We start from the raw sequence: 27,095 nt of genomic DNA on the forward strand, positions 1-27,095 counted from the left end.
CCATGAGTTTCATCCGGCAGGTAGGTACCTGGTCTGAGCCACTGTGCAATAGACCTCTGGCACATGTGGCACCACAAAGGGGTTCTCCCTGGATGATTACTGGGAATGGGCAAGTAGGGAGGAAGCAAGGTGGTCCTGCAGAGAGCCTGGTCCCAAGTTGTTTAGGAATTTATAACCTTAAATTTGACCCAGGAGCGTTCCTGCAACACTGGTGTTAGATGTGGTATCCCTTCATGTGGGAATGCAACCAGCGAGGCAAAATGTGATCTAGCAACCATTTTGTGGCTGTTGCAAGATCCTTGTTGATGACATCTGTGGAGTACTTTGTGTACACGTCGGGGTCAGAAGGAGGTTTTAGTATTTGCAAGACGATGATTTATGTATGTATTGAATTTATACCCCACCTTTCCTCCAAGAAGCTCAAGGTGGCATAATACATGGTCCCCCCCCCTCCCAATTTCATCCTCACTACAACCCCATGAGGTAGGTGAGGCTGAAAAGACTGCAAATGAGCCACAAAGACTGGATTAGAAGGCATAAACTTTACTGAGCCACGTGTTGCTTCCCAACAGTACACAAAATGGAAACTAGTCAAATCTTAACTTCCTTTCCCTGCTGGTGCCACCCAGAACTGATTCCCCCCATACCGACATTTTTAAATCACTTCAGTTCCTGTTCACGTTACAGAGGTAGCCTTGTAGTGTGTGTCTGTGAATGGAGGAGGGAGCAGGCACAGTGCTATTTGTCCCAGAGCAGATTCCCAAAACGGTGAGCCACTCACCTTTGCTGCTGCTTATAACTTAGGAGGGGGCATGTATCTTGATAGGCAAGGCCTCCCTTGACAGTAGCACCTGGCATTGCTACATCCACAGCTTGGAACTTAGTTGACTGGTGTCTGTTGTTGTTTAGTCATTTAGTCGTGTCCGACTCTTTCTGACCCCATGGACCAGAGCACGCCAGGCACTCCTGTCGTGCTTCGAGAACACTATCCAACCATCTCGTCCTCTGTCGTCCCCTTCTCCTTGTGCCCTCAATCTTTCCCAACATCAGGGTCTTTTCCAGGGAGTCCTCTTCTCATGAGGTGTCCGAAGTATTGGAGCCTCAGCTTCATGATCTGTCCTTCCAGTGAGCACTCAGGGCTAATTTCCTTCAGAATGGATAGGTTTGATCTTCTTGCAGTCCATGGGACTCTCAAGAGTCTCCTCCAGCACCATAAAAGCATCAATTCTTCTACGATCAGCCGTCTTTATGGTCCAGCTCTCACTTCCATATACCACTACTGGGAAAACCATAGCTTTAACTATACGGACCTTTGTTGGCAAGGTGATGTCTCTGATTTTTAAGATGCTGTCTAGGTTCGTCATTGCTTTTCTCCCAAGAAGCAGGCGTCTTTTAATTTTGTGGCTGCTGTCACCATCTGCAGTGATCACTGCCTTGCCGTGGTGAAGGGGCTTGAGTAACTCAGAGAAGCTATGAACTATGCCGAGCAGGGCACCCAAGACTGGTGTCTAAGTGGCAGCAAAGCCCCTTTCCCCAAATTTGGTTGGTGCAGCTGCCTCGCCCCTCTATGGAGAAGCATGACACACCAGTTATCCCTGCTTTGGTCACCTCTAGATTGTAGTTCTGTAATCTGTCATAGGTGGGGCTGCTTTTTAAAAATAAGAAGAAGAAGAAAAAGAAAGCTCTGCTGACCTAGAATATTTATTCATTTATTTTGTAGCATTGTTAGGTCACCCACCCCTCAAGTCCTCTGGGCAGGTTATTGACTTCAACAGATGCAGAGAAAGTCAAAAACAATATCAATGCATTATTAATACCATGTTTAATAATACGCCTCTTGGCAATTAATTCTTTCAGCTTTCAGAGTTGCTTGTGTTCTGTGTAAGCTGGATTTATCAGAAAATCTGATAAATGAGCACAGAATGTGGATTCCTGAATATCTGAGCTTTCATTTAAAAAAATAAAAAATAAAATAATCAGATGTTAGTTTGTGTATGGAAGTCCAAATAAAAATTAAAACTATTGTGTACTTTCCTGAGGAATTGACAAAAGGTAGAAATGGGAGAGAAAGTTGATTCAGTTCACAATTAAAATAGAATGCACCTAATTTGCTCTTTCTAAAACATGTGAACTGAGACAGCTTTCCTTCAAAATTCACAGGTCTGTCTCTGAATTTTGCAGTGCAGATCTCAAACCATCCAAACCTGCATTCCTGTACCCGTGAAAATCTACGAAAGCAAATATATATATATAGTGTGCATAAACTGCACATATAAAATGCATTGTGTTAAGGAGAATTGCTTAGCAAAAAATTTGTAGGTTCGGCAAAATGGCATACAAATATGTGTATATATTACGAGAAATTTGTGCTAAAATGCTGGTTAATTTTGATGGGACTTTAAAGAATAAAAAAAAAGTCACAAGTTGATGTGGAAATGAAAAACTGAAAGAAACTAAAATTGATGCATTTGCCCAGCCCTAGGTGCAAACTGTCTGCTCATGCAGGGCTCTTTTTTGAGCAAGCCCTAAAAGGTAAAGGGTAAAGGGTCCCCTGACCATTAGGTCCAGTCGTGATTGACTCTGGGGTTGCGGCACTCATCTCGCTTTATTGGCTGAGGGAGCCGGCGTACAGCTTCCGGGTCATGTGGCCAGCATGAATAAGCCGCTTCTGGTGAACCAGAGCAGCGCACGGAAACGCCGTTTACCTTCCTGCCAGAGCGGTACCTATTTATCTACTTGCACTTTGACGTGCTTTCGAACTGCTAGGTTGACAGGAGCAGGGACCGAGCGACGGGAGCTCACTCTGTCGCGGGGATTCTAACCGCCGACCTTCTGATCGGCAAGTCCCAGGCTCTGTGGTTTAACCCACAGCGCCACCCGCGTCCCTGGCAGGGTATAAATGAATGTTGGTATACCATGGGCAGTCGTTCCATTCCAAACTCCCTCTTGCTTCCTGCATTTCAGTTTTAAACCTCCAGTCCAACCATGGGGAAGCAGAACAGCAAGCTGCGCCCAGAGATGCTCCAAGACCTCCGGGAAAACACGGAGTTCTCTGACCTGGAGCTCCAGGAGTGGTACAAAGGCTTCCTCAAGGACTGTCCCACCGGCATCCTCAATGTGGAGGAGTTCAAGAAGATCTATGCTAACTTCTTCCCTTACGGTGATGCCTCCAAGTTCGCTGAGCACGTCTTCCGCACCTTCGACACCAACGGTGATGGCACCATTGACTTCCGAGAGTTCATCATCGCCCTGAGTGTCACTTCGCGGGGGAAACTGGAGCAGAAGCTGATGTGGGCTTTTAGCATGTACGACCTGGATGGGAATGGCTACATCAGCCGGGAGGAGATGCTGGAGATTGTGCAGGTAACCTTTGGCCCTCCTCCTCCTCCTCCTCCTTCTCCTCCTCCTCCTCCTCCTCCTTCTCCACACAGGCTCTCCAGCTCCCCCAAAACTTTCCCAGCCATGTCCATGAAAAATACCCTGATCTCCCTCCATTGTTTCCTGCTTCCTTCAGTTCTGGGCAAGGTTTTTGTATTTCTGTCTTGAAGGTTATCGCTTAAGAAAAACCTATCCGATATCAACATTGATCTCTTTACCTCTGACAGCTTTTGAAGTTGTTATTTATGCAGCTTACTGCAGTATTTGTAGAACTTACGGTGCTTGGTAATGTTGTCCTAGGAGCATTGTCACGCTTTGCTGGTTTTTAATCTATAAAAAAGGACATGAAGGTCGAAAGATTGAGGAAATGTTGCCTAATAGAAAGTGGATTAGTTGGGTGTCATTCTAGAGTGAATATTTTGAATAATTTCTTTTATGTGACTGACAGGCGGAAAACCGGAAGTTGTTTTTATTTCTATTCTATTCTATTTTTTCCCCTCTAGTGTTTTCTTTTCTCTTTCTCTCTTTGTTTTTATTTAGATTAGATTAGATTATTTAAAAAAATCTTATTGAAATTGGAAGTTGAGAAAGAAATTGTAACACGAACAGATTCATGTTGTACTTAGACACCCCACAGAACTTTGGGGGAAAGTGAAAAGTGCTTATGAGCTCATTGCAGACCAAGCTTATCACTGAGGGCAAGTGCTCCAGCTCATCCACCTCTAAAGCCATCCCTGGGTGTATCAGAGCATCTGACAACACTTTTGGACCACAGTTTCCTGCTGTCTGGGGCTGCAGGGAGTTCCTAGAATCATAGAATCTTAGAGTTGGAAGGGACCCTGAGGTCATCTAGTCAGAGCAGAAACCCAGTCAGAGCAGGCTGTCCATGGGTGGTCCATGCAGAGGTGTCAAAGGCAATTCTGGTGTCTCGACACCAGGAATGAGTGAATGATCCAGATGCACCCAGTGCAGACCCTCAGTCTTAAATCAGGCTTCTGGGAAGGAGGTGAGACCAAAGCAGCAAATCATGCAGAGAAATGACAGGGAGACTCCTCCATGGTGGGAACTCTGGCTCATGGGAGCTCTTTCAGTGATGAATTTTGTCTGGGAATTGTTGTCTCAGGGTCTCAGATAGGCAATGGAAGTCCTAATTGCTTATAGTATACTAGAGGCAGAAATAAGGGCTTGAAGATGCATGTCATGAGGTGGAGGAAAGAAAAAAAACTTTCCCCTGCACTACATTGGGAGGTGTCAAGTGAGAAGAAAGGAAAACAGATGCATTCTCCCCACTCTCCAGAAACATTATCTCCCCCAATATATAGCAACGAAATGCTCATTTTTAGGGTTGGCTGGAGGATTGAACAGGAGCTGAGAATTCACTGCAGCATTTGATGTAGTTCTCATTTTGGTTGGGTTTATTTCAAGCCGCCTTTCTCTTCCCACCTACCACTCACTGCTTGAAGGGAAGTGTTGACATTGCCTTTTTCAACCCCTAAGATATGTAACGCAGGAGGACCAAAATAGTTCTGGATAACTGGACCCTAAAACTCAGCAGTTTCAGAATTTCCCCCTGATTAAAACTGGCCCTCACTACTTGATCAACCAAAGCCATAGTTGGTTAATGTGCTGATTAAGTTGATCAAAGCTTGCAGTCCTAATTGAAGGAATGGGCAAATCCAGTCTTAAGGGGTAATTAATCTTGAGTGTGTGCCGTTAGTAGTGATGATTTAATCTATGCTTCAGTTGATTAACACACAAAGCTTTAAGATATGTACTTAGGCTGTGTTTATCAACAGTATTTGCAGTGGCCCAGAGTAATTCCTTGGAGGTGTGGGTGGGTGGATGACCTGTCAGTGAAGCCCAGGGGTTTTCTCCGGTTTTGTAGACAGGCCTTTCCTTCATGTCTGTCTGCTTCCCTTCTTCTGTTCCACACTCTCTCTCTGTGCCTTATTCTCTTTCTCTCCCCCTCTCTCTGTCACTCTCTAAGCGCTGCTGCAGATTTAAAGGAGGATACGCCCGACAGAGGAGATGGGAGAGCTGCTTTTCATGGAAATTTAATCGGCAAAGGGAGCAGATTAGCTGGGTGAAGGGTGCGACTGGCTTGCCCCTCATGGATCCCTCTGTGCCAGGGCACTCTGGCAACTCCTCACCCCACCCTTCACTGCCCACTAGACGGGAGGAGGGCAGGAGGGGTGGAACAGCTGTTCCATTTCTGTGCCACAACAAGATGAAATGAGACATGGAGGCTTTAATCCCGACCAGTGTCAGCAAGTCAAAGGAAGCCGCCCCCCCCCCCCCATCAGTGATTTGGATGGGAAATTAGGTCCATATTGCAAGATGCAAAGCTACAGACCTCTCAAAGGAGCCCCAGGGCACAGCTGTAGAAAAGTCCATCCCTAATAATTTTGGTAGCACTCTTTAAGCAATTTTTCAGAGGGCTTTGCGGGATTTGTCTTACAGGTCTTCACAGCTCCTCCCCAAGAGATGTCAGAGCATCACCTTCATCATCACTATTCCTATTATTCCTCTTCCCATTTTTCAGGAGATGGAGCTGAGACTGAGGAAACTAGGACTTGCCAGTGGGCACAGGCGTGAGGCTTGGATCCTGTCCCGCTTTTGCCCCATTCCCCTCGGTGCCTTTTGGCTTTATCTTGGCTTTTACCTCATCATAGATAAGAACTAGATGTTATTCGGTAAACGGGATGCGTTTGCAGAGAAGGAGCAGAGAGGGATCAGAAGTGCTGAAGCATCACATTTCTCCATCCCTTGGTGGTTAAAATTTGGAGGCCTCTTGGGACCCTATGAAGCTACCTCTGACATCTCAGGAATACCCTAAATGGAACTCAGCTGGAAAGGTCTTCAGTAGGAAAGAGGCTGAATTTCACAACACCTTCACCAAGGCTGTTGCAGTGGAGGCTTTTTGTGTGTTTAGGACAGCTACATTCTGGGAGCAGAGACACCCCGAACCCCTGACAGATGAGGCAGGTTGGAGCAGGGAAATAGTGGAACAGAAAAGTGCCGTTCACCCCCCACATTTCTCCACTTTGTCTCCTCCCTTTTCTCTTCTTCTTCTTCTTCCTTTTTTAAAGTAAACTGCATCAGGGACATTAGTATACACATGTGATACATTAGTGCAAACCAAGGGCTATGTACACACGACCATTTACTCTGGCTCCAGTGCGCTCCCACCACAGGGGTTAGAAGCAGAGCATGTGTGACGTTAGCCACAATCCTGTAGTCTTTTGAGAAATATCCCTGTTCGATATGTTTTTCCTCAAGCCAGCTTTCATCTGATTTGAAAACACAAACCATGGTTTATGGTGAGGTGTGCATTGTTCAGACAGTTGTTGTGCATGTGCAGACAGCAGCTTTGTCAGAAAGGAGTTCAGGTGGGATTGCAGGTTTGGGGAAACAAATTGGGTCATGTGCATCAAGCAAATATGCTCCTGTCCCTTCTCTGGTGTGTACAGCAATGTGCAAATGCGGCTTGTATGCATTGGGGGGGAAGCAACCTCACTCCATTTTAAGCCATGAATGTGTTCATAGCCTAGATCTCTCTCCATAGAGCAGCCCTGGTCTTCAGCAGCTTCCTGGGCTGTGCCCTGGTAAAAACAGGCGGTGGAGCCTGCAGGTTTGGTGGGTCCAACTCTAGTGTGCTTCACAAACTGATGCCTCCCAGATGTTTTGGGCTGCAACTCACTGGCTGATGGGAGCTGTGGTTCAAAACATCTGGGCACCACGTTGAGGAATGCTGTCTTACACCCAGAAGAGAACCAGGTTTGATTTCAGCCTGCTGCAGCTGTTGTTCTGGTTCTGTGTCTTTTCAAACCACAATTGACTCTGAACATTCCTCTGCGCAGCCAGAGTGGGGGAGGGAGCAGAAACCCTTTGTAAATGAACTTGCCTTTGGGGATCCCTTTTTATGCCACGCTGACATGCATTATGGTTGTTTTTGATCCCATCCGGGTTAAAGCACCTGCTTTTTGGGAGAGAACAGGTGGGTTCCCCACAGAAAGCAAGAACTAGTCCAGATTGCTTGGAGGCAGCCGTGAATCTTTTAACTGGGTCTTGGATATTTATAAATTGGAGCTCTAAAGTGTCCTTGGCAGAGAGAAATTGGAGCACCTGGGAGGGTGGCCTCTTTTTTGCGCAGGTGAATTAAAGCTGGGTGTGTTCCAAGATCAGTCGAGGGTCCCATCTACCCATTCCTCTTGAGAGGTAGAAAGAATAACAACATCCCCTTTCAGGTTGAAAATCCAGATCTGTGAAGGATCCAACCGTCCGGGGCTGGTAGGAGTTGCAGTCCAGAGCAGTTGGGGAGGCTGACCTTGTAGCAAATGGCAGCCATGAACTCAGAGGCATCAGTGAGGGAGTTGGTTCAGCCAGGTGTTGGAATCCTGGATTTCAAACCTTTATCCAAGATGTGAGAATTCACTGGAAGCAGCGGCGTAGCGTGAGTTGTCAGCACCCGGGGCAACGCAAGTAATTTGCGCCCCCCCAACCCCTAACCTGCGAGTTGCCGCTGGCGCTGCCGCCCAAACGACGCCGCTTGCCTGGAGGAGGAGGGGGGCAGAGAGGCGAGGAAAATGCAACGGCCCAGCAGCTGCAGCAGCGGAGGCGGGGCTGTGAGGAGGGGCTGCCTGGTGCGTCCTCCGCGGCGAGCGCTGAGAGCCGCTGCCTACCGGGCGCCTTCAGCCCGGACGCGCGCACAGCTCGTCGGTTCCGCGAAACATGCGGCTCCGCTACAGCCTGCACCCGAGGCTCTTCAGCGACTCCGGAGGCAGCGAGCGCGCCCCCCCCCAGATGTTGCGCCCGGTGCGGCCGGCACCCCTGGCACCCCCCACGCTACGCCACTGACTGGAAGGGTCATCCTATGTTCCCTATCTGTAAAATGGGAATGACAAGGGCTTGCAATGATGATGATGATGAGTGCCACAAAATAATCAGTGATCAGAAATCCACACTTATTTTGGTTTGGTTTGAAGTATCATGGCCATTTCATGGTTGGCCCTGGACCCTGATCTGTCTATCCGGAGGGGCTTTTGTGGAATTTGCTAGGTACTCACACAGGGCAATGAAACATGGTGAGGAGGAGGGCTTGTGCCCTACTTTTCCTGAGGTTGCTTCCTTAGACAAAAGAACTCAGCGGGGGCTTCCCAGGAAGCATCTTACGAGGTTATGGAAATGCAACACAGACCAGTCACCTTGATTTCAGTGGCAGCTGGCCTGGGGAGTCTGCCTCCCTCCAGATGTTTCTGCACTCCAGCTCCCAACATCCCTGGGCGTTGACCTCGCTGTCTGGGGCTGATGGGAACTGGAAATCCCACACAACACCCAGAGGGTGCCAGGATGGGAACATTTCCTCCCCACCTCCTCATACTAGAATTCAGGGTCACTGAGCTCCAAAAGCAAGTCACTTGACTTCACACAACACACAGCCAGCTTATGGAACTCACAGCCACAAGGTAGTGGTGTTTGGTCAGTCGCTTAGACTGACTAAGGGTTTGGCAAATTCACAGAGGATAGCCTTTCTGTTAACCGCTGTCTGCAGAGGTAGTATAGGAGACAGCAGGGGAAAGTGGACGTTGCCTCCAGGTTCTCCTTGGAAGCTCCAGGACGCATCTGTCTCCAGCTGCTGCAGGATGCTGGTGCAATGCCTGTGTTCTTACTGAATTTCCTGCCTAGCTTTATATTGCCCTCTCCTGGTAGCAGGAGAGTATTGCATGTCTGCATTAAGGGTTGCTGCTGCTGCTGTTAGCCTGGGTTTGCCCTCCTGGACTCTGATCTTGCCCCATGCAGGGCAACCATGCAGAAGCGGTGGGGTGGGAAGACTGACAGAGAGACAGAGACACTTCCCCATCTGTCCTTACAGTTTGTTTTGCTCCCCACTGAATCCTGTCCTCAATGTTTAGAATATTAATTACCAGTTTCTCCAACCACGCAATGCACACAGCCTCCTGGGAAACAGCAGGCCTGGGTAGAAAAGAAAAGAAAAGAAAAGAAAACATTATTTTGTAAATGCTGCTTTTTTATTTAATCATGTCTGCTCTCCTTTCTTCCTTTTGGCCTCCGAGCGCTTGGAGAGTGCACAAACATAGTGGCATTTCTCGTTGACTCTTACCCAGGGAGCCTCCACCACTCCTTAGAGAAGCCTGCCCTGCCCTTGGTCTGGCTGGGGCTGATGGGAGTTGTTAAGCATCTGGCGGGCACAAGGTTGGGGAAAGCTGGCTTAGGGCAAGAGATACTAGGGTGGGGAGAGGATTAGACATGCATTAGATGTGGGAAGCTCCGGAGCAAAACCAGGAAACCCAGAGCTGAGCAGATGGTGCTGGCAGCTCTTGAGTTACCAGCATCACCCAGCTTGCCCAGACAATGCTGGGGAGGTCACGGGCTGCTCTGGAGGGCCCCTCCCCATCAACCCCTGCCATCTGCGCTGTGCTGCTAGCCTGGCACGCAAGGAGGCTGCTGCATTTCACACGCTTTCTTCTGACCCGTGGCAGGAATCTTTACACAACCTGAAGATCTGAGATGGGCCTGCCTGTGTGTGTTAGTGTTGCATTGGGAAGGTTGGGAATGTTTTTGTAGAGTTTCTGGCAGACCTTATCATAGGGGCAGCCAATGTGACGCCCTGCAGAAATTTTGGACTACAGCTCTTGTCATCCCCAGCTAGCAAGTCCAATGGTCGGAGATGATGGGCGTTGGAGAGAACAAAGTTGGCCTGCCCTGTCTTAAAATATGAATTCAGAGGTGTTGGGAATGCTCAGCAGTCTTTTCCCCTGGAAATATCTCTCCCCACCCCCGGCAACAATTTCAGAGGCTTGGGGGCTGGTTGTGACTATGCACTTTTAAGAGGAGCCGCTTTCTCCATTCTGCATGGCATCCTCCTCTTTATTGATCTGCCTGAAAGGCAAAATAGAGCTCAAGAGGAAGAACTCCTTGCTTAAGCTGACCGTCCCCGCAGGGCTGCAGCTCGGAATTTGTATCTCAACTGGTTCCCCGCTCCTTCTCCACAGGCCATCTACAAAATGGTCTCGTCTGTGATGAAGATGCCTGAAGATGAGTCAACTCCTGAGAAGCGGACGGAGAAAATCTTCCGACAGATGGATACCAATAATGATGGTAAATGAAAGGAGAGAAAGATTAAGAGGCAACCATCATCCTTAAATCCAGAGCTCTTAGATGGAAAGGCAGGCATGCTGATTAAATATATCAGTTGGGGCGGGGAGAGTGACAGGAGGATGACCCACACAGTGATTTGGCAAAGCTGGAGGTCAAAGGTGGTGGGAGGCAGGGAAGGAAAGCCAAGACGCCTTCCTGCTGCAAGGACAGGTTTTAGCATCTGCTTTGCATGCAGAAGGTCCTAGGTTCAATCCCCAAACGCATCTCTGGGTAGGACTGGGGAATGCCCCCTGGCCTGAAGCCCTGGAGAAGGAAGATCTCTTCCTGTTAACTCACCTGCAAGGTGGTTGCCACTTGGGAACAACCAATCTAGATGGTTTGGACAACAACTCCCATCAACCGATGCGAGTGCAGCTGTGAGATGGATGGATGGATGGATAGCTCTGGACCCTACATATACATATAATGCAGCAGCCTAAGGGAAGCTAAGCAGGTGCTCAGGTGTGGTCACTGGCTGACCTGGAGTCTTGCCATGGGGAAGAGGTAGGGTAATAAACAGTAAAACAAGGGGAGAGGTGACAGGAAACCTCCACGTGCTCCTTGTGATGCTGAAAGATGAAAGGGCAGCCTGAAGAGAAAGGTTGTTAACTACGCACTGGGTTGGACAAATTGGACATGGCAAATCTCTGGTCTCAGGGAATCCCATAAAAGGTGGGGCTTCTGGGAGTCCCATGCCACGCACAGGTGTGTGTCAGGTATGGGCCCTGATCCCTGGTCTGCCGCAACCAGTCCTGAGCCTGTGACGTTCTAGGCTCCCTTCTGGACAGCGTGTTCATTTTGCTCTCCCCTGTCGTTCCTCCCCAGGCAAACTGTCCCTGGAAGAGTTCATCAAGGGCGCGAAGAGTGATCCTTCCATTGTGAGGCTGCTGCAGTGTGACCCCAGCAGCGCCTCCCAGTTCTGAGCGCTCCCCGCCCTGTCTTCCCTGTGCAGCGGTGGCGGCGGCGGTAGGACAAGGCGGCTTTTGGAAGCGGAGGCGGCACCACCACCACCACCTCACTTGGCTCACGGTCTCTCCCCTCCCCCAAGGAGGTGACCAGCTTCCCAGTTCTCCCCTTGGGGTAACGGACATGTCCCCAAGGAGGCAAACGGCACTGCCGACATATTTCTGTCTTCTGACTCACAGGTTTCCTCTCTCCCCCTCCCCTGAACACTGTAGTTGTGTGTGAATGTGACACTGATGTGGGGGTGGGGGCTCCTGCGTGGTCAGGACAGTGGCAGCAAGGAGGTGGAGCACACAGGCCAGCTCATTTCCTGAGGTGTTGGCATTTGGGTTTTGCAAACTGTTTTCCACACCTGACTGCTGCTTGTGATGCACTATAACTGTGACTGCATGTGTGTGTGTGTGTTTGTACGTCTTTAATTACAGGAGCAGAATATGCTGCCTGGGGTCCAGTTCAGCCTCCTGAGAACCTTGCACTGTCTCTTTCTGTAAAGCAAGCCCTCTAGGATTTGGGGCTGCCAAGGGAGACTCTTGGGAAACTGAATGAAATCTCAGAAGGAAGGAGGAGATGGCGGAGGGGGGGGAATGTTAAAAGATACGATTGGACAATGAGCAGGACTAGCAGTGGTCATTTGCTCAGTACTCTGTGTAGCTGTCGGCTTCTCGACCCTGGCTAGGAGAATATATTACATATAGAACAGCCGTTGCCCACCTGGTTCCCACCAGATGTATTGGACTACAATTCCCATCAGCCCCAGCCAGCACCTGTTGGCTGGAGCTGTTGGGCGTTGTCACCCAATACATCCGGCAGGCACCAGGTTGGCACAGGCCAATGTAATATAAGCACAAATATACACGTTCGCATCATTTAGGAGCATCTCTTTCCAGTATAGAGCTAGTATTTTTCGCCTACACTACATGCAAACCCTGGTTGTTGTCTGATTCACATGGAGCAGTCTCACACTTTTCAAGGGTGCTTGAACGCAAACAATCCTGTCTCACTGAAAGGTGCTGGGCCTCGATGGCCTTCAGGGGCCCGCAGATCAACATAGAAAGAACCTGAGAAGGAATCACACATTGTCAGCATGTAGGGCAATTTATTTAGGTGGTTCATTCGTAACTCACTCCTTCCTTGCGTGTTTGTTTCAGGAAGGACAGAGCGTCATCCTTGACCTCTGTTTCAAGCACCACTGAAAGGAATAGCCCAAGCCCCCTTCCTTAAGCCTTCCCGCATTTGTTGTCTCAGGGGGCACACCTTAGAGCACCTGGTGCAGTCGGGGAGAGCCCCTCCATCGGACCCTGAAAATCTGCAAGGGACTCCTCGGGTCTCAAGGCTGTCCATAGAGGAACAGCTACAGAAGCCAACCCCTCAACAGCCAAGGTTAAGCATTCACATCCCTTCAGCACTTTCACATGTCTGTAGTTTATTTATCAGTTTTATTTATATCCCATCTCCCTCTCTGAAAGATGTCCAAGGCAGTCAGTTATCAACATAAAAACACAACAATATCCAGTGTACAAAAATAATAATAATAAACCCCAGTCATACAGCTCCAGTGCCTACCCCCATCCAATGGCCTGGGCAGATAAAAACGTCTTCAATTTCCTCTTGAGCACAACCAGTTAATCCTTCACCACCACCCTTGTAAGGGAGGACAATCTGTATTACAGATTGAAGGCTGTGAGAGAGCAATGACTCAGCTAAGACCAACGAATGGGTGTGAGATTTGACCCAGGGTATCCATATGCTCAGTTGGTTAAGAGCCTGGTCTGATAATGCCAAGGTTGCAGGTTCAATCCCTGTTTGGGACAGCTGCATATTCCTGCGTTGCAGGGGGTTGGACTAGATGGACCTCAAGATTCCCTTCCAACTATACAATTTGATACACATGGATGGCTCAGATTCAGCTAGCACTAATAAGAGAGTACTGAGGCTTCAATAAACAGACACGTTGTCCATGTTGCATGTTTCACCATGTGGGGACGCCAGGCCCCACCCTGAGCTTCAGCCAGGCAGTCCCTGTTGCTGCATTGTGGGTGAGAGATCAGAAGCAGGCAGCTGGGCTACTACCTGTGCAGGCTGGCCAGATCTGGCTGCCTCCCTTCCCGGCCAAGAACCACATAGGGCTTAGCCACACAACCCATGGGTGTGTGCTTTGCAAATAAATAAATGGGAAACCTGGAACCAGGCAATCAAAATCTGTTCCTTTGCATACATGTGCCTAGTGAACACCCACCCACATTTCTGCTTCTATGGAGTTGGGCTTTTATTTCTGCTCTTGGGGAGGGCAAGCAGGGAGCAACAATTACCAAGAGCTGAAAGTCCACTTTAAATGAAGGCTGGGGTTCTCAGGGTGTGGCTGCAGGAGACACCATGGGGAGAGGCAGCAGGTATGGTTTGCCCAGATGAATCCCAGCCCACCCAGGAGAACTGTTGCACTAATGAATCAGTCTGTTCCACCCAGACCACTCAACCCAATGGTCTTCCGGCTCTGGAATGCCTCTTTGTTAACCCACCCATCTCTAGAAGCATAGAGCATGCCCAGACAACAGCTTTAGACTCCACCCGCCACATGTGCACTGAAGTCCATTCTTCCCTGCCCTGCTATTTCAGTGAGTATTTGCAATTGGTGGGGAGGGGGCTCGGTGGACATGGGCTTAGAACTTTAGCAGTAAGTTGGAGAGTCTGTGCTCCTGCATGCGTGGCAAGCAGGATTAACTGGGTGAGGAAATGTGAAGGCACCCCAGTCAAATACAGTGAATGGTACAGCCCACACAACTGTTTCTGAAATGGAGGGCATCATCACAAGCTTGCTGTCCCGCTCTACTATCCAAGATGTGATGGAATGTTTTATGCTGTTCTGCGTGGATGAATAGTAGGAAGCTAAAATTGGGGGTTGGCATTCAGAGGGGCCCTGAGAGATGGTGCCCTTTTCAATTGACCCCCAAGGCTGGAGAAGAAGCAGAAGGCGCTGTGAGGCAAGAGGAAATGGCCAGTGGGGCAGAAGGTGGTGAGGTTTGGCACCGTTTGCCATGGCCTCTGCCAACCTGGCGCACTCCAGATGTTTTGGACTACAACTCCCATCAGCCCCAGCCTCATGCAACCATATGATGCTGAGGCTGATGGAAGTTACAATCCAAAACATAGAGGGCACAAGGTTGGCAGAGACCGATGTACAACTTGTTTAGCCGATTAATTAGCTGCCTCTTAACCCGTCAATGGTTAAATTAATGCATTAAATTTAAATTTCCCAAATCTTCAATGCAGGTGGCCCTTCTAACATACTGAAGGCAGTGTCAGTTTAATTTACAATTTCACAAACAAATGCTACCACGCCTTCTTAGAAGGAAAAGGCCGTCTTCCATAGATCCGTTTCCACTGCCTTCTAAATTAATGCAAAATAGCTTCCAAGAATTGCAGTCCCTCCAGTCAAAATTTGTCCCCCTTGATTAGTCCAAGGAAGTATTCGTTGATCAATGCCATGCCACCCACCACCCTCCTTCTTCAAAGCGGGCTGTTTGCTCACGACAGAGCTCCAGTCCCCCTTTCTACCTCAGAAATGGCTGAGAGTATTGCCACCCCTCCGCTCTGGAGAAGAACCCAGCTCCACCCCATTGCAGAAGTGGAAGCATCCATCCTTCATCCATCCATCACAGGAGTGCATGCAGGAAGCGGGAGGGGGAAGGGAACCACAGGCTTTGTTTGTTTTTAATAGCTTCAAAAATAAAAGGGTTTTTTTTGTCTCAGTGCAATGGCCCGCAGAGTCATTTCAGATGCTCACGGGAGCCACGTGGGCCCGGCAGCTCCCTTCCTTCTGGAGGAGAGGAGCGCTTGGGGTCGATTTCTCAGCACAAAGCACCAGAGTGCTAATCAGAGCAGTAAAAGGTTTGGGCCTCGAGGGAGGCCACTGTTCTCCCGCTTCTGGATCCCAGTTGCTAAGCTTTGGGCACCGCCCACTGCGGAGAGGAAGCACGAGGGGCCACGTCCATGCAGACTGGAGCGAGGCTGGACCACGAAGCAGAGGAAGCCACCAGATGACACTGCAAGAGCAGCCGCAATCTGGGCGGCGGCAACAACTGGCCTCTAGAGCCGCGCCGTCTCCATGCGGTCCAACCTCAGGAGATTGTGGCCCTCGCAGCTTTCTCTGGTCTCAGGCATGACAATCTGCAGGGAGACCTATAAATCAAAAAGGCCGGAATTAACAATAGTCCAAATGCAGCGAAGCCACTTCAAGGTCATTTCTGTTTCTCAGAATGAATGTGTTGCTGTTTTTTAACCACACAAGGGAAATCTCACAGAAAACAATTGCTCACCGAGGGGGTAAATACTCAAGCTTGTCACATGAGGGAACAAGTCATCACATGGCAAACTGGGCAAGGGGGCAGGAGGAGTTCATCAGATCAGGAAGCTCACTTGTCTTGACAGTTAACCAGTTGTTCATGGGTCGGGAGGGGGGCAGTTTGTAGATAACAGACATCTAGATGATTGGACCACATTCCTTTGTTTCCTGCTTGTCAGGGGGTTGGACTCGATGGCCCTTGTGGTCTCTTCCAACTCTATGATTCTATGATTCTTTGATTAAAACTTTAATGAGCGTTTGGAACAGATCCCATTGGCATTCATGAGAGTAAATATGGCAGCTAGGTCACCACAGATGTCTGTGATTTGCCACTGTCTCATATTCAAACAGCTCTTCTGGGGTCAGTTGAAGGTGCTTCTTTTTCTGCCACAGTTTCCCCATGCAAAAAGAGCTTTTAAGCCCTTTGCCTTGATTGCAGGGAAGACTCACTCAGGACACCAGCTCCAGAATGATAGGGATACTTCTGCAAGATCTTGCAGGAACTTGGGACAGCACTGCAAGAGCGTCCCCAAAAAGGCCCACCAAGAGGGCCTTGTGCCGCCCCCGCCCCCTGGCAGCAAGACGGAAAGCTTAAAAACACTGCCATTCCTGCATTTCACTTGTGGGACTTCAGCCAGCCGACCTTCAACCATGTGTGCTTGAAATAATGCAATTTAAATGTGCATAAGATGCAGTTGTGCTATATCAGTTGCTGGGAATCACAGCAGTCAGGCGCTGCTTTGTGGGCTCCCCAGAAGAGGCAGGGTGGGCCCTCTTTGGCCAGATCCAGCAGCCAGGCTCTTCTTATGTGCCAAATCAGGTCACAGTGTCACTGTCCGGGTGGTGTATATGGAGCTGGCACACAGACACACTGATGCACAAATGATAGAAAGGTTCTGTTATTGGCAGGTATATTGCAAATTAGGTACAGCCAGAATTAACAAGATGCAAATTTACCCAATGAGTTGCAAATTGCTAATTATTTGACACTGGCCAAATTATTCAGAGGTGGTTCAAAGGCCCCAGAGGGCTTGAATTTGAATATTTGACAAGATTCTGACAGGCGTAATTGGATCCAGAAGTTTCAGGGTCCCAGCGGCATCAGAGGAGAAAGCCAGCATTAAGAGCCTCGGCTGCCCTGTGGAATTGCTTTCAGTTTGCAGAGTAAAGGCTCTGCAGACCATTTGCCTACCATCTGAAGCTGCCACCGTTAACTCGGCGCCCTCTAGATGTTCTGGATCTCAGCTTATCAGCTTTAGGCAGCACAGCCACCATCACTGGGGCTGATGGGGAGCTGTAGTCCAAAACATCTGGAAGGCTTCCAAGCTGGCAAAGGCCAATGTGAAGAATGGAAGCAGGCAACTGACATAACCAGAGGGGCCGGTAGACTCCCAGCAGCCAACGAGGCCAGTGGGTTAGGGTTAGAATTGGTGGGACCCAGCAAACCCTGGAGGGCCACAGATGTTCCCTGCATTGTGGCATTTATTTGCTTATTCATTGCATTTATTATACTGCCTTTCTGCCAAGGCACCCTGTGAGGTTAAAAGGGTTAAAACAAATGATATTACATGTAAAGTTGGGTGGGGAAGGGGACAGTCCGGCTAGAGCAGTCCCCAACATGATATTCACCTGCCTCCCTCAGTCTCAGATCTTAGATCCTGCCTCTAATTTATTTTATTACACAGGTGGGGCACCTCTGGCCCTCCAGATGCTACTGGACTGTCATCAGCCCACCTTAGCCAACAATCCAGCAACATCTGGAGGTGCAAGGAGCTATCAGAATTTGGGAGTGGTGGTAGAGTGGGGGAATCGCACAGCAAACCCTTCTGCAAAGTACATGATCAAAGGAGACAAGAACCTGAATCAGGAGGGTGGTGCAAGGAGATTTGTACCTTCTTCTTGCGTGTCCGCCTGTGACACAGCCTCAGATTCAGGAGCGCAAGGGTGATCAGGAAGCATCGGATGCTGAAGATGATCTCTATGGCATCCAGGAGGAAGGAGATGCTCCAAAGGACCAAAGCAGAGCTCTGTGGGGAGGGAGGAAAGAGGGCATGGGGGGGGGGATTCACATTTTTGGAGTCAAAAGCCAATGCCTCATAGAACCATGAAGGCACGACCTCTGGATCACCTAATGCAGCATTTGCAATCAACCCATGCAATCCAGGGCCAGAGTATATCACAATCCCACAAGGAAACGCAAGAGATGACCCAGCTAAGGTCTTGCATTAGCTGAATGAGTGTGCATGGACTCTAGAGACTGCTGCAAACTGCAGAGGATCCTCAGCAGGAAAAAGGAACAGCATTAAAGGGTCCCCAGAGGTTAAGAACTAAACCATGCTAGAACCCTAACGTTACACTAGAAGCCTTTTATAATCCCGCCCCCTCCATCTTAGCACCTCTCCTATTGCTCCTTCCAAGAGCTCCTTCATGGCAGGAGCCCACTTGGCAGACTTACATAGACCCGAGTGGGGTCAAAAGGGCACTCGTGTGCAATCTGGATGATATCCACGTTGGCAAAGGTGCAACGAGCCAGGAGGGATCGCCCGTTGTTGATGAATGTGTAAACGATGGCGACGGCCAGCCCCACTGAGCAGAACAGCGAGAGGAGGGCACTGCTGATGCTGAGGGAGAAAACGGACCATCTCTGCAATGGAGAGAACACAGTGGTGGGTCTGCTGGTCAAATAGGCCAGGCACACATGCCTTGCTGCAGCAGGGAGCAAGGGGTCCAAATCCCACCCAAAGTGACCATGGGAAAGGACGGTCTAAGGTCGGGGTGCATCATCTGGGAGCTGAGCATAGAGCTCAGGTTTCTTGGACACCCACAAACTCCCAGGAACATGCAAAGTGTTTCTTTCACTGTTGTGTTTGGGCTCTGGTATCCCTTCATTCATTTATATATTTCTAAAGATTTGTGGACAGCTTAATCACCACTCTCTCAAAGCCAAATTGAAATGCCAGGCATTAAACGTGGCACACCTCAAAACCTGCAGCCTGGCTTCTATGCCCATTCCCTCCCCAAGCCAAGCATCCCCACACCGAAATTGGCACAGCCACCATCCCAGAAAGCGGGTCCCATCCCCCGTCCCCCCGCTCCTGGAGCAGCCCAAGAAGAAGTCAAATAGATTGCAAGGTAGCAATGTGGAAACCAATCGTTCTTGGGTGGGGCTGTTTACTCCCCCGATTCTTGAGCTGCAGCCAGTGAGGATATTTTACAACTTCTGAAGCTATCAAACTTTCCATGCCATCATCTCATATCCTGGGTGGGGCAGGCAGCTGAGCTGACAGTAACTTAAGATAGGAGAGTACTTAGCTGGGGGTGGGTCTCATGAAAAAGGGGGTCTCCTGCCTGAAGGTCAAGGCTTCGATCAACAGCTGGGTGTAACTAAGAGCCTTGAAGGGCTCCTCCACTCGGAAACATGACCCGCCTCTTAAGGGAGATGCCTCTGCTCCAAGAGAGGGGTTTCTTACCAGTGATTTCCGGGATACATATCTGGAGAGCACAATTGCTGCTATTCCGCAGGAGATTGTCTGCAAAGGGGTGACAGATGACAGGAAATAACACACCGCAAAGAGTTTTACAAGGTTACAAGCTGGGCTGTATGTGTGGGAAGCCAAATCCCCAAAATCCAAATGGTGCATTCAAGGGGCCATATGTGTGAATAAAGCACATTTGAGAACTTTGCACCATCTATTTGCATGTGGGGGACTAAAGAAGAGGGCAAAAAGGAGTGCTCCCCCAATTTTGGCTCTAGCCATTCCCACAGTAGACCAGAAGCCCCCAACCTCAAACAGAACACAGGTTCCCTACCTTAAAAGCACATCATTTCCCCCACCATAAGAGTGAATAGCAACCATTTATTTGTATGGAAGCAAGAAAAGGGGTTGACTCAGCTACACCATTGGCGGACTACACTGCAAGATACTACTACTACAACTTTTAATTGCTCTCTGCCAACCATACCCCAAACTGGAGCACATTTAGCTCATTTCCTAGAACTTCAAGGGCACCCTCTCTGCCTTTGCAGAGCTGGCCCTGAGAAGGCACGTCAGTCTTCCCTCCTCCAGCCAAGACCCTGCAAGGAAAGGCGTACCAAGATGGCAGAGATCACAGTCACAATGTTGGAGATGGCATACTGCAGGGAAATGGTGTCATGCGGGTTGGCAATGTGCCGCAGCACCGTCCCATGGACCAGAGCGCTGGTGATGAAGTTTAGGTGGCCAATGACTATCAGGATGAGTCCTGTTTTCATCAAGAGCTTCTGGGCGCTGCTGGAGTCAAGGTGACCTGAAAGAGAGGAAGGCGAGGTCTTTCTTCCAGGACTGAGTCTGGCTCACAAGCCACTGTCTCACCTAGACCCAGAGCATGGAATGTTGCAAAGTAAAACAAAGCCAGAGGAAAATTATTATTTATTTCATCCTTATTGCCCTGCCCTTCCTCCCATTGGGAGCACAATAAAAACAAGCTGGTTAGAAATTTTAAAAACCTCCCCCTTTCCATGCCAGGCATCATGTCTCCCTCCCCACGCCAGTACTTACCCTTTCTCCAAACCAGGGGTCAGCAAACTTTTTATGCAGGGGGCCGGTCCACTGTCCCTCAGAGCTTGTGGAGGGCTGGATTATCTATCTATCTATCTATCTATCTATCTATCTATCTATCTATCTATCTATCTATCATCTATCTATCTATTAAAAAACCAAATTGCTATGCATACTGAGAGGGGGACAAGTAGTCCTCCTCCTCCTCCACCACACACACACACACACACACACACACACACACAACCCAGCCACCTTCTTGGTTTGCCGCCTGCCTCATTCGCTGAAGGGCTGGCAGCGGTGGCACGAAATGGGCTTCCTCCCCGCCTAGAGAAAGCATGCGGCCCCCAGGCCTTAGTTTGCCAACCCCTGCTCTAAACTTTAGTTTAGAAAGTTCAGGTCCCAAACATCATAATCTTCCCACATAGGGAGGGAAATTTATTTCAGCTGCTTGATAGCTGCCTTTGTTGTCCTTTTCTGCCCCTTCCCCAATTCTACAGTATCCCTTTTGAAAGGTCACAGAAGACGCCAAGTGTGGCTTTGCCACAGATTTGTATAAAAACATCACGTGAGTTGATGTAACGTGGCAGTTTTATGTTGATCCTTTCCTAAGAATCCCTAGAATGGAATTTCCCTTCCACACCCCCCACCCCCAGGCTTCCATGTGCTACAACATTTTCACCAAGTTTTCCTGAAGTGATCCCAAGAGCTTGTTCCTGCTCGGTCACTGCCAGCTTAAACCTCCAAATAAGGTGAAATATATGTGAAACTGGATGTCGCTAAAGCCCACTGCTTTCTTCCTCTCCTTTCTCTGCAATGTTGTCATCTGCCAGAGGGCCAGAGCAATTGACAGTTTCTCCTTGCTCTGGCAAGCAGATAATGAGGCTTTCAAGATTTATTATCAACTTATTTTATTAAACCCTGTCCTTCCAAAGGAGCTCAGGGTGGCAAACACTTCAGTAATAAAAAAATACTTTTAAAAATAAACAAAAACATTTAATTGAAGCTGAATGTTGGAAGATTCAGGACAGATAAAAGACAGCTGTACTTCATGCAGCTCATAATTAAACCATGGAACTTGCTCCCACAGGAGGCAGGGATGGCCACAAACTTGGGTGGCTTTAAAAGATTAGTTAATTCATGGAGGAGAGGGGTCTCCATGGCTGTGCTCTGCCTCTTCAGTCAGCAGCGTTATGCCTCTGAATATCAGCTGCTGGAAACCACAGGAGAGGAGTGTTGCTGTTGCTCTCAGGTTCTGCTTGTGGACTTCCTATTGAGGACCTGGTCGGCCCCTGTGAGAACAGGATGCTGGACTAGAGGGGCCATTGGCCATTGTGCTTTTTAAGCACAAACTGCTTAAAACATCTAAAACAATACTAAAAAAAATCTAAAAATTTAAGAACAGATGTGACAAAATCATGTGGTCTGGATATGTCCTCTGAAACAGGAGTTTTCAGCAGGCATCTAGAGGAGCACAGGAACAGCACTTCCCTAATGTCAATATTTGATTTGTTAGTCACCTAAAACAGGGTAGTTCTCTAGGCAACCTACAATCAAGTTTTAAAATTACAAAATTGTTTTAAAATGGCCATGATTTTTTTTAAAAAACAAATCAACATATTAAACATAGAAACATCACCAACCTTCACAAGAAAACAAAGAGGTTTGTGAGAGCTTAGCATAGTGGAAGTCAAGAGAATGAGGAAACTAACCAAGTAGAGGCTGGGTACTGCTTCCCTTTTCTTTGACGGGGTTACAACTTCATGCCCAGCATGAATTGTTTGCATTTCCAGTTAAATGCTAAATGCTCCATTTAAGCCGCTGAAGGTCTTTTGCTAAAGTTCAAGGTGTTTTACAAGTTGAGCCTACCAGTCAGAAGCTAGCACCCCTGAGCTTAAGGGAGTTCACTCCCAGGAAACCATACACAGCATTGCAGACTTGCTATAGAGCATAAAATAGCTAAATCCATGGATCAGCACAGCTGCTGCCTGCACTCCTTGGTGTGTGTGTGTGTGTGTGTGTGTGTGTGTGTGTGTGTGTGTGTGACTGCAGGAGGTGTCACGATGAGCTCCTGCTCTTGTACAAGAGTGGTACAGCCCAGCAACCCAGTGCCATGGACTGGTGGGCAATAGTGAGTCACCCTAATCCAGATTCTGATCTGCCTTTGGTGGGAACTAGATGTGTAGGCAAGCAGATTTTTCTTAACGGGGACGAGGCAAGCCACACACCACAAGTTCAATGCACAGGGCTCAGGATTCCTCAAACTGTGGGCCCTGGGCCACTTTCAGGTGGACTGCAGCACCCCAGCCTGGGCAGGACCTCCTCGCTTGCTCTGCCAGAGCCTTTGAGCTGGACCAAAGCCAGCCTCTCCTGCTGTGTAAAGGCGGTCCCTGGGAGACAGAGAAGTTCAAAGGGGAAGAAGAAAGGAAGGTCTCCTTCCTTGGAAAGGGTCAGAGGTGCTGAAGGAAACTAGAAAGCGAGAGAAAAGCCTAAGATTGAAAATGCTATTCTCATACAAATTTTCAGAGCACTTCACAGCTTAAAGCCAAACAAAGTGGGGTCCAGGACAAAAGCAGAATAAAACACAAGCTTTGGAAACAATAAAATCAATTCAACAACTTCCAAAACCAGCAAAAAAAAAAAAATTATCCAATATAAAAATGATAATCCATAAATGGTTGGGGGAAAGCCTTCCTAAATAACAAGATATTTAAGTAGGTGCCTAAACATCAACACTCCAGGTGCCTGCCGGATTTCAGCTGGTCGTTTATTCCAGAGAGCTGGAACTCAGACACTAAAAGGCCTGTTTCTAGTACAGGCTAAATGCAACTCTGGGGCAAATGGCACTCTCAGTGGTGCCTCATCTGAGAAACACAGTTGCTGGGCAGCAATATAGTGGCGAGGAGGAAATAGAAATAGAGAGAGTGGAAATAGAAAGAAAAGAGGTAAGAGGGGAAAGCTGTTATCGGAGGAAGAAACACATATAGAAGATCAAGGGAAGAAAGGCACTGGCAGAGAGGGGTTTTTTGGGGGGTAGGGATAAGGCACATGCTGAGTGTGGTAGGAAAATGAGTAAAAAATACTTTTACTAGTGTGGCAGACACAAGGGCTATAGGGCTTTCCTGGTGGTGGCCCCATGCTTGTGGCCCCACCTTCCTACAGAAACTACGAAAGGCCCTTTCAACACTCACATTCAAAACAAGCTATGAGGGCCATTTTGTTCCCTTTTGCCTTTGTTTGACAACATTTTAATGCCAGTGATTCTGATTCTTATGTTTCTAACCCCTCTGCAAAGTATTTTAATTGTATCTCCTTTGATTGAACATCACCTTGGGAGGTCAAAGCCCTAAGTGATGGAATATAAATAAATACTTTAAATAAAGAGCTAAAACATTGCAGATTTGGTAGGCTCCTGATTTACAATGCCTATGCTTTGTTTCAGCTGGAGTTACCACAGACATATACAGTATCTCCTGAAGATTAAGATGAAAACAATTGGAGGGTAAACCATCTCCTTTTAAAGTATTCCAGGGAAGGAGGATCTTGCTTGCTCTGACCAACAGTCCCAACGGCTGCTGCCAGTCAATGCAGACAGTACTGAGAAAGATGGACCAAGAGCCTGAGTCAGTACTAGACAGATTCCTGTGTTATGTTCTTATAGCTCAGTTAGTAAAGCCTTAAACTCTTAATCTCAGGGTTGTGGGTTCAAGCCCAATATTGGGCAAAACATTCCTGCATTGCATGGGGTTGAACTAGATGAGTCTCAAAATCCCTTCCAATTCTATAAATCTATTATTCCTGTTGGAGAGCCTGGGGTCCTGCAGATAATATTAGACTCCAACTCCTATCAGCATGGCCAGGGATGATGGGAGTTGTAGTCCAACAACTTATGTAGGGCTGCAGATTCCCTAGCCCTGGGTTACATGGACCAAAGGTCTGATGCAGGAGGCTATTGAATGGCTACATCTTGGACCGACTCTACCGTGACACCATGCTAACTCCCAGAAGCCTCAGCCAGGCAGATGGAAGCTTCTGGCAAAACAGTTTTTAAAAAATTCCTGTAAGGCCATAGAACAGGTTTTAGGGGACCCACTTTTTGCTGATTTATCACACTATTTGCTTTCTTATGGTGACTTTGTACTTTCATTATATGTTTGGAGAAGGACAGGACAGAAATGAGACTATAAATCAAGATACACAATGTACTACCATATGCAAAGATATACAAATTGTACCGAAAAATTACACCTTTTCTATTTCCAGCCCCACTGCATCTTTGCCCATTAACATTAATCTTGCCAGATTGCTGGTGTAGTGCCCAATATACAGAATGATATACATTTCATTTACTGAAAAATGCTGGATATGGGGAGGGAAGGAGCAACACAATAGGTTAACAGTTACAAGAGTCAATAGTTAGGAAGTCAAGTTGACCTAACTCAGATGCAGGAACAAGTTTGGAATCATTCTCAATATTCCCCTGTGGTGCTTATCTGCACCTGTACAGTATTTGCACTGTGTGCATACTTTATTGCTCTTTGGACTAGGGCACAGGGAAGGTCTCTCAGAGGCGTAACTGTAAGCTAGGCCAATGTTGTTCAATCTTGGGTGCCAAGACACTGTTGGACTCCCATCAGCCCCAGCCCCCAAAGCCAATGGGATGATATGAGTTGGCATTGAACAATATCTGGGAATCTAAGGTTGAAAAACCACTGGGTCGGGCTGTCAGGAGGCAGCTGGGAGTCCCCAGCCACAGCCTGACAAAAGGCACAACTTTCAGACCTCCAGACTTGTCAGGCGTTCCAGGCCTGAGGATCAACACTTCCCTTCTAGAAAGGAAGTGAAGGAACCTCAGTGGCTGTTCGTGGGGCAAGATCCTCTTTACCACAACTGTGTTGCAGAACAGAAAGATGCAGAGCCACCTTCCACAGATCAAGGCAGAGAGACAGAGACAGAGACAGAGAGAGGAAGTGGGGAGACAGACACCTTTTCAGAGGGAAAATTTCAAACCATTGGATCAAGGGTTTATGGAGAACATTCAGGCATGTTGACTAAGGCTCCATAAGGAAGTCCCAGCAAGGTGGCATTTCCTTTGGAAAACAAGTCTGTGTCTTTAAAGATTAACCACTCGTTAAACAGTAAACAGCAATCAAGGTCATCTTCCTGCTAGAACATCCCAAAGTCTACAGGCTGCAAGTAGGGTTTTTGGGTGGGGGGAGGAAGGAGAAGGTAAAATTTTAAAGGACATTCAGCATGCTAGTGGTTTAGACTCCCGTTTTTGTTCTTGCAGGTCAATGTGGTAACCGGTGTGGGCAGGTACTTCTCAAGAATCTGTTCTGGAAATCATCTTTGTAGACAGGTGATTTCCCAGGGCGCACAGTCTTCCTCCCTGTTTTCTTCACTTGTCAACATTTCACTTAAGCACCTTAGGCACAGGTGCCTGCCTTTTGGGCAGGGGGGGAATTATGAAAATTTGTAAAGTCCCATGTGTGTTGATGGTTCTAACTAAAACTGTTTTTAAAGAACAAAAACCACCAAGAGCTTAAGAAGAAAATAGGAGTTCCATTTTTATTCTACTAGCCAGCCTTAGGCAAATCACTTTCTCAAACACTGTGCCTTGACCTCATATACTACTGAAACCCAGGATCCTTTTGGATGCCACAGAACAGCCTTCACCAACTTTGTGCCCTCCAGATGTTTTGGGCTGCAACTCCCATCAGTCCCAGGACCAGCACAGCCTTGCTGACTGACACTAATAGGAGCTGTAATCCACTAGCCAGAGGGTGACCAGGTTGGCTGCCATTGAAGATGCTGAGCCAAACCTCTTAAGCTGTATCTGAAGAAGTGTGCATGCACACGAAAGCTCATACCAAGAACTAACTTAGTTGGTCTTTAAGGTGCTGCTGGAAGGAATTTTTTTATTTTGACAATGGCAGACCAACACGGCTACCTATCTGTAACTCTTAAGCTGTGTTTGGTTGCATCGTGGGGCACTTGGCACTGTTGCAAGGAAGCCTGAAGGTACTGACACCTTTCTAGGGAAGGGAAGTACCAAGGGTCTGCCCTGCCCCGCTTGCCTTTGACTTTGGAGAGGAGCCAACTCACCCAGCCGACACATCTTTGCAGTTTGGGATCAGGCCATCAAAATACATGAGTTAAAGTCCTCTGTTCTCGTTGTCTCTGCAGAGCACCTGGGAGCTGGCCTTGTTGCAGCTGCAGCTGCCTTGGCACTTCTTGACCATCCACCTATTTCGCGCTTCTTCTAGTGCCGCCTGGCTCTCAGCATCAACCCTCCTCCTCCTCCTCCAGCCCTACAACTGCAATTTGAAATCAGCTCTTCCTGTTTGACCAGCTCTCCAGGCTCTAGAACAAAGGGCCAAACTCCACCTTCTCCTTCCCGCAGGAAATGTGATTCACCTCCCAAACCCCACCCACTCTGGAGTTCCTTGCTCCAGCCTTCCTGACTTGCTCCCCAGGTATGTCAGCTTGACTTAACATGCTCAGACTCCAGTGGCTTGACTGATCTAAACTTCCCACCCTGCCCCCTCTGCATGCTTTTCACTGCAAGAGTTTTGGTATTTCTCTTCCTCTCAGCTGCAAAACATTTGAGACAGAAAATGTGGCTCATGTGCATTCCAAAATAGAATCAGGAGTGTCATTCCAGAGCAGTAACTTGAATATCTTTTGATCAGCCCTGCATTTCAAGGTGCCCAAACTTG

The 27,095-nt window shown here is 48.2% G+C and overlaps 2 protein-coding genes across 3 annotated transcripts in view; one reads left to right on the top strand and one right to left on the bottom strand.

The window, feature by feature from the left end:
* HPCA (hippocalcin) overlaps window positions 1-15,245 on the top strand; it is a 28,507-nt gene extending 13,262 nt beyond the window's left edge. The window contains exons 3-5 of the mRNA XM_083511317.1: window positions 2,965-3,363; window positions 10,392-10,497; window positions 11,362-15,245. Coding sequence (XP_083367443.1) covers window positions 2,986-3,363; window positions 10,392-10,497; window positions 11,362-11,459 — 582 coding nt within the window. The 5' untranslated portion in view covers window positions 2,965-2,985 and the 3' untranslated portion in view covers window positions 11,460-15,245. The remainder of the gene's footprint in view (window positions 1-2,964; window positions 3,364-10,391; window positions 10,498-11,361) is intronic.
* On the bottom strand, window positions 12,906-26,786 carry TMEM54 (transmembrane protein 54). Of its 2 annotated transcripts, none has more exons than XM_083511315.1 (6): window positions 26,482-26,786; window positions 19,932-20,125; window positions 19,309-19,368; window positions 18,294-18,482; window positions 17,731-17,865; window positions 12,906-15,675 (listed from the first exon to the last, which is right to left on the bottom strand). In XM_083511315.1, the coding sequence occupies exons 1-6, from the start codon at window positions 26,492-26,494 to the stop codon at window positions 15,583-15,585; spliced, it is 684 nt and encodes a 227-aa protein (XP_083367441.1). In that variant the 5' UTR covers window positions 26,495-26,786; the 3' UTR covers window positions 12,906-15,582. The 2 variants fall into 2 exon arrangements, with proteins under 2 accessions (XP_083367441.1, XP_083367442.1); XM_083511316.1 differs by having other exon boundaries at window positions 15,505-15,675; window positions 17,697-17,865; window positions 26,482-26,645.
* Window positions 26,787-27,095: the final 309 nt, after the last annotated feature.

Source organism: Podarcis liolepis, assembly GCF_965112155.1.
Source record: "Podarcis liolepis genome assembly, chromosome: 7".
NCBI classification, from domain to species: domain Eukaryota; kingdom Metazoa; phylum Chordata; class Lepidosauria; order Squamata; family Lacertidae; genus Podarcis; species Podarcis liolepis.

Coding starts and splice junctions, on each gene's coding strand:
- TMEM54 (XM_083511315.1), bottom strand. Junction 19,369..19,931: donor CTGTGATCTCTGCCATCTTG/GTACGCCTTTCC, acceptor ACCCCTTTGCAG/ACAATCTCCTGCGGAATAGC. Junction 17,866..18,293: donor TTGACCCCACTCGGGTCTAT/GTAAGTCTGCCA, acceptor CCCTCCCCACAG/AGCTCTGCTTTGGTCCTTTG.